The sequence below is a fragment of the Jatropha curcas genome, chromosome 7, assembly GCF_041381405.1.
Source record: "Jatropha curcas cultivar XTBG-Jc1 chromosome 7, XTBG_Jcur_1.0, whole genome shotgun sequence".
NCBI classification, from domain to species: domain Eukaryota; kingdom Viridiplantae; phylum Streptophyta; class Magnoliopsida; order Malpighiales; family Euphorbiaceae; genus Jatropha; species Jatropha curcas.
In genome coordinates this window covers 25,806,505-25,818,353 of record NC_143157.1, presented here as the reverse complement: position 1 = coordinate 25,818,353, position 11,849 = coordinate 25,806,505, and the positions used below count along the sequence as shown (strand labels likewise).

At 32.7% G+C, this 11,849-nt stretch overlaps 1 protein-coding gene across 1 annotated transcript; it reads right to left on the bottom strand.

The window, feature by feature from the left end:
- SPS3F (sucrose phosphate synthase 3F) lies at positions 1 to 6,601 on the bottom strand. Its single transcript, XM_012215718.4, has 12 exons — positions 6,065 to 6,601; positions 5,124 to 5,356; positions 4,497 to 4,560; positions 3,712 to 4,404; positions 3,372 to 3,509; positions 3,155 to 3,286; positions 2,894 to 3,070; positions 2,752 to 2,805; positions 2,591 to 2,653; positions 1,351 to 2,304; positions 1,136 to 1,263; positions 1 to 548 (listed from the first exon to the last, which is right to left on the bottom strand). Exons 1-12 carry the CDS (start codon positions 6,344 to 6,346, stop codon positions 269 to 271), a joined length of 3,198 nt encoding a protein of 1,065 aa, XP_012071108.1. The 5' UTR covers positions 6,347 to 6,601; the 3' UTR covers positions 1 to 268.
- Positions 6,602 to 11,849: the final 5,248 nt, after the last annotated feature.

Below are 11,849 nucleotides of genomic sequence, written 5' to 3'. Positions count from 1 at the left end.
TACCAAGTAAGAAATGAATTCTTGATTTTTATTTCTCAAAATGCAGTTGAAGAAAGATCTCATGTAGAGATAAATAGAGGACTATGGTAGTTAGTCTTATTACAGAACAAATTTTCTTCAAGCCTCTTCCTGTTGTGGGAATTATCATCTATATACTAAATTGTGTCAAAAACCCACATCAGAAAATGGATGAGGAATCCTATTTACTTATAACAACAAAAAGGAATAGAATAACTTTCGTATTGAAACAAATATATATTTACCCAGTTTACATTCCAGATGCTTTTGATACTTGCTTCAAAGCATCCGCGATGTCATTTGCTGATGCATCTCCACTCAAGTAGGCAACCAAGGGACTATCTCTGGGAACATAGTCATCTTTCATGTCCATGGATCTTAGCAGTGCTGCAGAACCTTCTGTCACCACATTTTTCATAATAATAGTCTTATGAGCCCCAGGTATCATTTCCTCAAGGTCACTGTCTCCAGTTTCGCCAAGAATTACATACATGTTTGCAACATTCAATCTCCAACGCACGAAAAGGTATCTGACAACGAGAAGGAAATGAAAACAGAAATAAGTGTTCTTAACTGGTTAAAATCATCTCATTGTGCTGTAAGGTCCACATAAGAGCTGGTAATCAAGTGATTTGGTTAAACAGCAAGATGGTCAATCAATCAATTTATATGAATTCGTTTTAAAATAGTTATACTGCTGTTAGACCATTAGACCTTGGAAGGACACCACCATATCAACCAGAAGGAACCAGATGGTTAAGGAAGACACATTATTAAATTTAATACCAAAAGATTATCTGAAATTACTCGCTGTGCATAATTTGGAAGTAAATAACTAATGGACCAAAGTCAACTACAAGTCCAAATTGCATCGAATAAAATAGACCAAGCCTTTGTGTTCACTGGTAAATTGTGCAGTCACAAAATGGGTCATTTGTTGCGAAATTTTATTTTCTAATTTAAGAGCATAGGAAGGGAGTCCTTAAAGGCTTTTACTTTAAGCTAAAGTGACAATTAATTGTTTAAATATTATAATTAAAATGGACTCCATCCAAAGATATACCACAGTGGTTATTGAAGGATGACAGTAGACTCCTAATTTCAATTGAGATAGTACCTAAGTGCCTGTGCTCGAGATGCCAGGAGAGGAATGATCTGCATCCTTGTTGAATTCCTGCAATACATTGGATGGCAACGGAGACCTCGCATCCTAAGCTTCTGCCTCAGTTCATGCACTTTCATTACCTATAAAAGCATAACAGTATGAAAATCATGTGTAAAAACTGACTGCTTTACGAACTTTCAATTGTTGCATTAAATATCTTCATTTACCTTCCTACTATCATTTATATGGTATGCAATGCAATGGGCGTTGCTTGATTTTGTATCTTCCTGGATGGGGCTGGATGATTCCTTTGATTTTTCTCCACCTTCAGTCATGTTCATTAGCTTCCAGATAGTTCTTTTTAGACCTTCCCCACCCCATCGATAGTCTATATGGGATGCATAATCTGGATCTGGTAAAAGTTTTCCATTTTCCTCAGTATAAGCTCCAGGATAATATACTTCACTTCCACTGCTACAAATCAATGCATCAAAATCATTTACTTGTATCCTTGCAGATGTCAAGAATTCTACTGTTTCTGATATCGGCATAGCTGTAGATAAAGCAAGACCTGATACTCTTGCAAATAGTGAGTCTGACCTAACAGCCTTAATTACATCTTGCACAATTTGAATCATCTTCTTTTCTGGAGCCCCTTCAGTGCCATAGCAATCAAGGGCTATGACAATCAATCTACGTCTCCTCCTCAACATGGGATATTTACTCGGTGTAGTCTCAATCTTTCCACCTTCAGCAACTTTTGGGCCAGATTCTGGTTTCTTTATCCTGCTTAAAACCTGTTTCACTTGATCTTGCAGCTCAGGGTCACCTGCAGCTGCAGCTGAGCAGTCCAAAGATTCATTTAATGAAGATTTATCTCCATCAATTGAGAGCCTAAGGGACATATCTTGCACATCCTTTAGGGAATCATTTAGGGATGACTCTTCAGCAGCCCCATCATCTCCTGGGGTGTCAGTTTGCCATTGTGGGTGCCTCATTCGACATGCTGCTACTCTAGTCAAGTAAGTACGGCAGTGCTCCGGCCATGAAAAAAGGTGTATATTCTTCCAACCATTCTTTCTGCAGTCATGCCATAAGTTCTTCTCTGACACCAACTTGAGCAATGCATCAGCAATATCTCGCTGATCATGAGGATCCACTAGTAGGCCATTGTTCAGGGCCTGCCAATCCAAGGGCCGAAAAAAAAAAAGCAATAAAAGGTTATATTTGCAATAATCAAATTAATGTTCGTTACTTCCAAATGATTGCTAAGAGAACTGTAGGATAGGGGAAAGAAATTTATCATTTCCAACTTTCTAATTAACCAATTGATTGCTGTACATTTAGAGTTTGTTTATTTTCCTCCGGCTCTTATTTGAATAGACGTGTCAGGACACAAATTTAATTGAAATCATTGAAAGAAGCAGATACATTATATCGTAGTTAATGAGATTGGATCATCCTTACATGATGGATGTCCACCGGTCCACCATTTTTAGTTGCCACCATCGGGAGCCCATGAGCTGCAGCCTGCATTTTTTGAAACCAGCATAGATCAAAACATCATTTTTTATGAGCAAAGGATGATGGGAACGATGAAACACTTTAATTAATTGAAACAAACCAACCTCAATCAAAGTAAGCCCAAAAGGCTCAACCAATGCTGGATTTATGAAGACTCCCTGACAAATATCCAACCACTTAATCATCGTCAACCTAAAAACCACACCAATATATTCCAAAAAAAGAAAACACCCATTGCAAATGAACCTTCGTTTTTGCAGCCAGCCGATATATGTCTGGAACTTCATATTGCTTGTGATGTTTTGGGTAGGCCACAAGCCCGTAAAGATCATACTTGTCAATCATTTTCAAGACAGTTACAAGGACATTTGCATTTCCACCAGACATTTCATCTATGTCATCCCTGTTCCCCATTATCAGTGTCTGCATTATAGCATATTAGTTTCTTCACTGTACTGTATCAATAATCGGATCAACTTAACTGTTATACGAAGACAAAATACTTACAAGATTGGCGAGCTCCCTCAATGGACGACACTCTCCAAAGGCTTTCAATAGAGTGGTAATATTCTTCTTTGGGTCAGGCCTTGACAGGGCCAAAATCATTGGCTTATGGGGATTAGTAAGGAACCGCATGACCTGCCAAATGAGGTTGGGATGAACCAGAAATAGTTATATTTCTAATCGAGTGGAATAACAACGGAGACAAAAATGCGACACTCACATCAGACCATATAGCTGGGATTGCTTTTGGGGAAGACCCATCAGTACTACCACCAATAAGCGATGCAAGTTCCCCATCAACATCAGGGGCATCTTCCTGAACCACAACATTGCTGAAGTCCATACCAGGAGGAATAACCTGTAAAAGAACTATGCTTCATTATTTAATTAGAAGGTCCACATGAATCATTCCATTTCAATAATGCTAGGTCACATCTTTTTCATGTAAGTTTTACATTCTTTCCCATATTCTTTTATGCTTAGTCGCATACGAACATGGTAGGAAGCAATTACTAAAATGTCAAAGCTAGAAAATGAAAAGAAAAATGCTACTATCTTACCACCATCCTTGGCATGTGACGGCCATGGCAATTGACCCCACGTCTAGCACGAGCACGCAAAACTTTCTCAAGCTTGACATCAAACCCATCATAAAGTCCCCATTGCTCTTCAATTTCTTGTTTGGTACTTGTGATCACAAGTTCTGCAGCATCAAGTGCAAGCTCTTCTCCCTCTATTCTCCTCATTATTTTATATGTTGAATTGATGTCCTCCTTTGATTGTCGTCCTTGCTTAAGAAGCTGTTCGAGCTTGTTTCTTCCAAGCGAGTGTCCTGTTAATACCATTGGCACATTTAAAGCACCTGATAAAAGCGCAGCACTATCCCCTGCATCAGCATAATGACCATGAATTACATACGGCCATATAGGGCCTCCCTCTCCAATTTGTTCACCCAAAACTTTTGACATGTTAAGAATGTGAGCAAGAGCTCCGTCCACAAATTCTTGAACATAGGGCCAAAGTAATTCTTTCCTTAGGTACTTATCACGTGGACCAAAGGGAATCCTAACGATATACGCGCCACTACTCTCTCCGGCTTCACCATCATCTTCAGGTCCTGCAGTTAGCATCTCCGTTGGCTCACCATAGCTCCAGTCAACTTCAGGACAAGAAATTTGGCGAGTAAAAAGATCCACCCTGTATACCCCAGGCATTCTAGCGAGTGCTCGAGCAAGTTCTACCACATATTTGACCTGGTAAATTATTTATATGAGCCTAAGACACAGAATGAAATCATAGAAGATGCATTGGTAACAATAAAATGATATTAGACTACAACATTTACCTGTCCACCAGTGTCGGAATCGCGACCAAGCTCCATATTCTCTCCACGAACTAGACCATGTAAACTGGTGGAAAAGGATAAGATTGCAAGAATGAATAATTTGGTTTCTCATTTCTCAACTTAATATAAAGTTGAAAGTTATAAACCGGAAAAGTATCAAGGTAGTCTAAATTTCTAGTTACCTAAATGACAATGACAAGTTAAACAGGCAATTAAAAAAATTAAATTGTGTATTACTTACATAATCATGCCACAATTGGGAATTAGGAAAAAGAATCTGATCATCAACACATGCCATTTTACAGATCAAAACGTCTAGAGTGCATAATCCTAATTATAGTTTAAATTTTACTATGAGGTACACAGATAAAATTCTCCCTTCTCTCAGCTCCACCATATATGGAGCGAGCACTGATTAGAGAATAAAAGGGGGAAAAAAGTGAAACATGGTATTGCTTTCTATTGATATTCTAAAGTAATTGCTCCTTGAAGTCCCATCCAAATGCAACCTTAAAGACTTTATATGAGATATATTAAAATAAAATGTCATATTCATTACACAGTTGTTCAGCTTGAGATTATAGACAAGTCTCCAATGTGAATAATAGGCGCAGGAACTTATTGAACCTGATAAGAACAATGTAGAGTTTATTTTCCTTTTTATCATCAGACCAAATTTCCAAGTTGGAAAAGTTCCTCTGAAATTTTTTCACTGTGGTCTCATGTGGCAGCAGCTCTGCCACAATATCCCCTTTCTCTCCTTCTGACAAGTCCTCAGACATGTCTTCAGTTACATCCCTGCGTCCTTGTTCTCTTTCCAATCTTCGACTTGCCAACCTTTGTTGTCCTTCCCATTCCAACTATTCAGATCATAAGAATAAAATTTTTAATGTTGGCAATTACATTAGTAATTGAAAAGAAAAAAAAAAGATGACCTTAACTTAATGGCATGGCAACAAAGGTCAAGAGCAAGAGGGTCATATGCTCCTATACATAATAGGAGGAAGAATGCAAAATTACTTTCTAAAATTTTACACCAGTACACCACAGCAACAAGTGCTCACAAGCATTTGGTCAAATACACGGTGGGTGTAGATATTTCATCACATTCACATTCACATTCATATACATAATTGCTCTTACTCGTGTACAAATTATTACAGAGATTATACAAACAATTTCAAAATGAAACTATTTATTATGAATTTACCTGTCCTGTAAAATGTCTTTTGCATGATCAATTGACATTGACACCCACTAAAACAGGACATAATTCAGACTAATAGTAATCTAACATATATATATATATATATATATATATATATATATATATAATCTCTTCACCACAGAAATTTATCAAAATTTTGATAAAATCCCGAAGACCGAGAGCATTCTTTTCTACCATTAGCAGCAATAGATTTGAATTCACTTACCTCTAAACTTATGACGCATTATTACAGTAACCCATTAGTCCATAAAACAAATAACACTATATATACAAGCAGAATTAGCCAACGTTGATTCTCTCTAAACCTACAAACATACAAAAACACAAATATAGTAGTAACCTGTTTCTTCTTGCGAGTAAGGTGCCAAATACGCCAGCACATGTTTTCCAGCCTAGAGCTGCGCTCGCGGGTGTTGCGGGTGGCAACCACCTTAATCCAAGTCCTATGCAAATCAGTCTCATCGACTCCGGTAACCACCTCCTCCACAAAATACTTGGTTGGATTAAAATGTCCTTGCTCTCCTGGATTCACAGCTGGAGTCGGTTTTTGTTCTTCAATAGCACCCGCTCCACTATCCAATATGGCCTCCAAATACCCATTTATCCACTCATTTCCGGCCATTATAGAACAAGAAAAACCAGTCTCAAACGTTAAAATAGTTTACAATGCTAAATTCAGTAGGTTCTTTGTATCGGTAAGCGATGCTCTGTTTTCCTATAACTCATGTCGTGAACGTAGCATACAAATAAACTTTAACTTTCCTTATTGAGAAGAAACGAACTCTGGGTTTGCTTGGGATTTGCGTGCATTAAAAAAAGTTCTGGTAAGAGTCTCATGAATTTTGAACAGAGCGAAAAGGAGGAGAAAAAGAATAGAGAACAGAACTCGGAGAGAAATCTGGAGGTGGGGTATAGTAGACGTAAGACACGTGTAAGCAAATGGTAATGTGAGTATTGCACACTTGTAAAGTAAGGTGTGGAGGAGATAATCGGGTTATTGGGTCGTCATCTTTTTCAAGGCTTGTCCGCTTCCCAATGCGAGCTTAACGTTTTTTTTTCTCTGCCTTTTTCCTTTTCCTATTTATATTTTAGGTTTGCCATGCCGTACTATTTTTTTACCATTTTTTTAATTATAAATTTAATTTACAAATTATAAAAAATTTATTTTAAATACATTGAATTCGTAAAAAAAATAAAAATAATGTTAATAAAATAAAAAACTTTTTTTATTTCATATTCCCTCCTATTCATTTATTTTGACGAGTTTTTTAATTAGAGTTCTCTTTATATTTATATAAATATATAAAAACTAAGGAAAAAAATTTACGTGGCAAAAAGTTAATCTATTAAGTTGGAAATAACTTTTATATATTTGATATAATTAATAGGAAATTTAATTATATCATTAATAATATTTTTATTTTTTAAATAATTAATTAAATTAATAATATCATTGATATTTTTAAAAATTTTTACTTTCTTTTCTAAAATAATTAATATTTAATCTCTTCATTTTCTTTTTTCACTGTTATAGAATTTTTTATATAGATATCTATTTCAATATAAATGAAACCTTAAAAGAAAATCAAATCATGCTTTCAACCAAAAAAAAAAATTCTTGCAAACAATATAAAACTATTTTTCATAGCATTATATTAATGTGCGCTTGAACAATGTGGTAATGGTGATAAAATTACAAAGTGTATTCAATTTTCGATGATTGACTAAGGTATGATTTTGTGATTTGTGGAGGGATACGATAGTACTGTTCAACCTATTCCAAATCAGAGCAAACTTCGATGAAATTTTTATTAAAAAAATTTTAATATTTATTATATTTATGTTTGGATTTTATATTATTTATTCAAAATGAATTCAATAACTAATATTTAAAAAGATTATTGTAAAATCTAATAAAAATATTTATAAAAATTTCAAATTTTAAGCTTAATTATAAACTTGATTTATATGTGTACATGTCAATATATTGATTCTTTCGCCTGAATATGGAAAAAAATATTTTATTTTATTTTTTGGACATTAGTCAGTATAATGAATTGGATATTTAAATTTTTGAAAATAATTATTAATTATAACAAAATATAATTTTTAATTTTAAATATTATATGACATCCGCAGCACGAGGAGACAACTAATTTATTTAGATAAATTTACTAAATTTGATAAAAAAATATAAAAATTCATATTACCTCTTTATAATAGCTTTCTTTATTACATTAATTCAGACAACTAATTTATTTAGATAAATTTACTAAATTTGATAAAAAAAAGTATAAAATTCATATTACCTCTTTAAAATAGCTTTCTTTATTACATTAATTCAGAAATATCAATATAATGTCAGATAAAGTATAAAAAATGCATTGAACGGGGCTAGATTTTCGGAGCAAGTTATCCATTTTTCTCTTCATTTTGATTAAAAAAAAGCACAATAAAATTTTTTTATGGGCATACTTTTTTTTATACGATTTTTATAATTCTCCTCTCCAAATGACAGCGCACAATTTGAAATATTGCACTTATCTCAAACACCCTTCATTTTATTGGAAATTTGTTTACCGGTCTAGCAAAATTCCAAATTCTATATATTGACTTTCTTGAAATTGAGGTTTTTGCATAGAATACGGATTTAGCACCCTTCTTGTATTAATTGACTTTACTAGATAAACAGAACACGACATAATTGACTTTAATTGAAAAAGGATATAGTTAAATTAATGCAATGCGTAAAGATACACAGGTAATCCCATATTGGATAAATCTACATTAAGTGAATGATATATAATTGAGAGGATAAACCAACCAATTGAATTTGATTAATTTGTTAGTATGCCCAAATTCTTAACACGATATCACTTTGATTCATAACACTATGTTTTAAAAATATATATATATATATATATAAGTTATTCTTTATTTTTTTCCTAACATGTCATTGTTTAAATAGTCTATCAACTTAATGAAAATTTTAATTTTTGAACTTCACTGTATATGGAGTGATTTCTTGGATATTTATGCTTTGTTTGGATGTACCGGCCACGGTTCCGGAACCGGCGGTTCCAGTTTCAGAAAAGCTGGAACCGGAACCGGAACCGAACCGAAATGGTCCGGTTCCGGTTTCAATTCTGAACCGTCCGGTTCCGGTTCCGGTTTCGGTTCCGATCCGATTACAAAATCGACTGTTCCGATCGGTTTTCCGGCGAATCGCATAATTTTAAATTTTAAATTTTGGATACCGGTTTAAAAAAAATTTTATGTGAACATAAAAAATTGAAAAATACAGTTAAAAAATTTTAAAATATGAAGACCGGTTAAAAAAAAAATTATTTGAACATAAAAAATTAAAAAATACACCTAAAAAATTTTAAATTTTGAAGATCGGTTTAAAAAAAAAATTATTTGAACATAAAAAATTAAAAAATACACCTAAAAAATTAAAAAATACTTCAATTAAATTTATTTTTTTAAAGACTTGAATTGTTGAGTGTTGAACATAATGATTTTTTTAAAAAAATTTTTGAACTGAATTTTTTTTTTTTAAAGTTTGAACAAAATTTAAAAAAAAAAAATGGGCTTGAACTTAATTTTTTTTTTTTGTTAAAAAAAAATTAAGCTGCCTACGTATCCTCTTGGGGTTTAGAGGAATCAAAGCCCACGTAGTTCTTACTTACCTTATATCAATTTCACCCCTTTTACCTTAATCGCTATTTGCACCACCGGTTGATGTTCCCGTTGAGGACCCATCGTATAAATCAAATAAATCTTCATTTTCTTTTAGATTTTCTTGGGCTCTTAGTTCGACTTTGGTCCAATCATCCACGCACGTTTGTGCTTCTAATGAATCGGGTGTCATACGAGATCGTGTTTCATCAAGTATGTTACCTCCTTGACTAAAAGCTTGTTCAACCGCAACAGTGGAGACCGGAGCTGCTAAAATTTGTTTTGCAAGTAAAGAAAGAATTGGAAAAGTATTTGCGTGACGACTCCACCAATCTAAAATTGAAAAATCTGCATCTACATAATTATCACCAAACTCAAAAGAAGTTGTTAGATAATTGTCAAATTCATAAATAGAACTGGATTCCCTTGTTCTTTTTTGTCTTTGCAATAAAACTTGTTGAGCAACATCAATACCACTTACCCTTTGTGTTGAAAATTGTGGAATATTGATTGAGAAGAAGTAGAAATAGAAGTAGATGAACTAGAAACTTGAACAAATTCATTATATAATTGTATAATATTTTGTTTAACTTCATGCACTAGTACATTTATATTAACATTATCTTCTACATCAAGATTTAATACGTCATAATAAATAGTCAAATAATCACATAAAACATCCATTCTACATCTAGGATCAAATACAATAGCAACAAGATAAAGAGGTGGTATATTTTTAAAATAAGATAACCATTTTTTTTTCATTGAAAAAATACAATCTTTTAATAAATCATCATTTTGAAATTCTTGTAGTGCAGTAACAATATTAATACACATAGGTAAAAATAAATTAGATGTGGGATAATAAACCCCACTAAATTTATAGGTAGCATCATTAAAAATTTTTAAAATATCTAAAATTTTTGCACAAATCTCCCAATTTTGTGGATATAAATTAATATCCTCAATATTATTAGTAACAAAAAAACATAATAATTCTTTATAAGAAAAAGACTCGTTTAGTAATTCATATGTTGAATTCCAACGAGTTGGGACATCCCTTGGAAAACGTTTTGGTCTTTTATTATTTTCTTTACAAAATTTAACCCAACTTTTCATCACTTGGGAATGTATCCATAAATATGAAATAGCTTTTTTAATTGGAGAAATAAAAGAATCAAGAATTTTCAAACCATCTTGTACACATAAATTTAAAACATGGCATGCACATCTTATATGAAAAAAATTTACCACCAATATTTGGTTCACAAATTTTTTTAAGTTCAATAATTGATCTAGTATTCGCAGAAGCATTATCAAATGAAATAGAAAAAATTGAAACAATTACTCTATAAATATTATTTGCAGTATGTTTATCATCAAAAACACGAAAACCAATAATTCTTTTTTGAATTTTTCAATCATCATCAATCCAATGACATGTAATACCCATATAAGAATGCATTTGCCAATGATCACTCCAAACATCACAACCAATTGAAACACGAATTTTCAATTGAGAAAATAAAAGTTCTAACTCTTTTTTTCCTTTGTTATATAAAGAAATAATAGTTCGTTTTACAGTATTTCTTGGTACTCTTTTAGCACAAGGATTTAAAACTTTTTGACAATAATTATTAAAACCTAATTTTTCACCAAAACTAAAAGATAAATGTTCCATAGAAATCATTTTTGCTAATTCTTCTTTTTGTATTTTTTCAGAATATTTAAATAAAGAAAGGTTAGAAGCGTACCCGGAAATTTGTTGTTGAGACCGATCAACTCCGATTTTTGTTGGATGTTTTGCCTCCAAATGCTTCCAAAATGATCCATAGCCGCTCGCTTGTTTAAATTTATAAGATTTTCCACAATAATTGCAAATTACATCGTACATTTTCTCACCTTTGAATTTTTTTGTGAAATGAATGGAGAATATGTCAGAACTTTGTCTTGCTCTTGTAACAATTTTTGCTCTTTGCTCTTGCTCTTGCTCTTCATCTTCTTGAAATTGCTCATTAAATTCGGATTCTTGAGTTGGAATATCCAAATTTTCATTTGGAAAACCTTCAAAATTAAATTGGTCGGGAATCATATCATAGATGTCGTTTGTAGGGATAGATGATTCTCCAATTTTTCCCTTGCCCTTACCCGAATTTGAGTTTCCTCCACTTGCCATTATATGATAATAAAATATAATTTGAAAAATTGAATAAAAAAAATTAGAGAGAATAATTACTTAATAAGAGATATTGTAGAGTAGAGAAGAATAAATGAATAATATAGAGTAGAGTGTAGTATATTGTAGAGAGAGTAAGTAGAGAGTGTAGTATATTGTAGAGAGAGTAATTAGAGAGAGTTGAGATTTTTTTGTAATGAATTTGTAAATAAAATGAGGTATTTATAATAAATCCAAAAATTCATTTTTCCAAAAATACCCTTAAAAC

Coding starts and splice junctions, on each gene's coding strand:
- SPS3F (XM_012215718.4), bottom strand. CDS start 6,346: ATGGCCGGAAATGAGTGGATAAATGGGTATTTGGAGGCCATATTGGAT. Junction 3,071..3,154: donor TGAGGGAGCTCGCCAATCTT/GTAAGTATTTTG, acceptor GCTATAATGCAG/ACACTGATAATGGGGAACAG. Junction 2,654..2,751: donor TTGGGCTTACTTTGATTGAG/GTTGGTTTGTTT, acceptor CAAAAAATGCAG/GCTGCAGCTCATGGGCTCCC.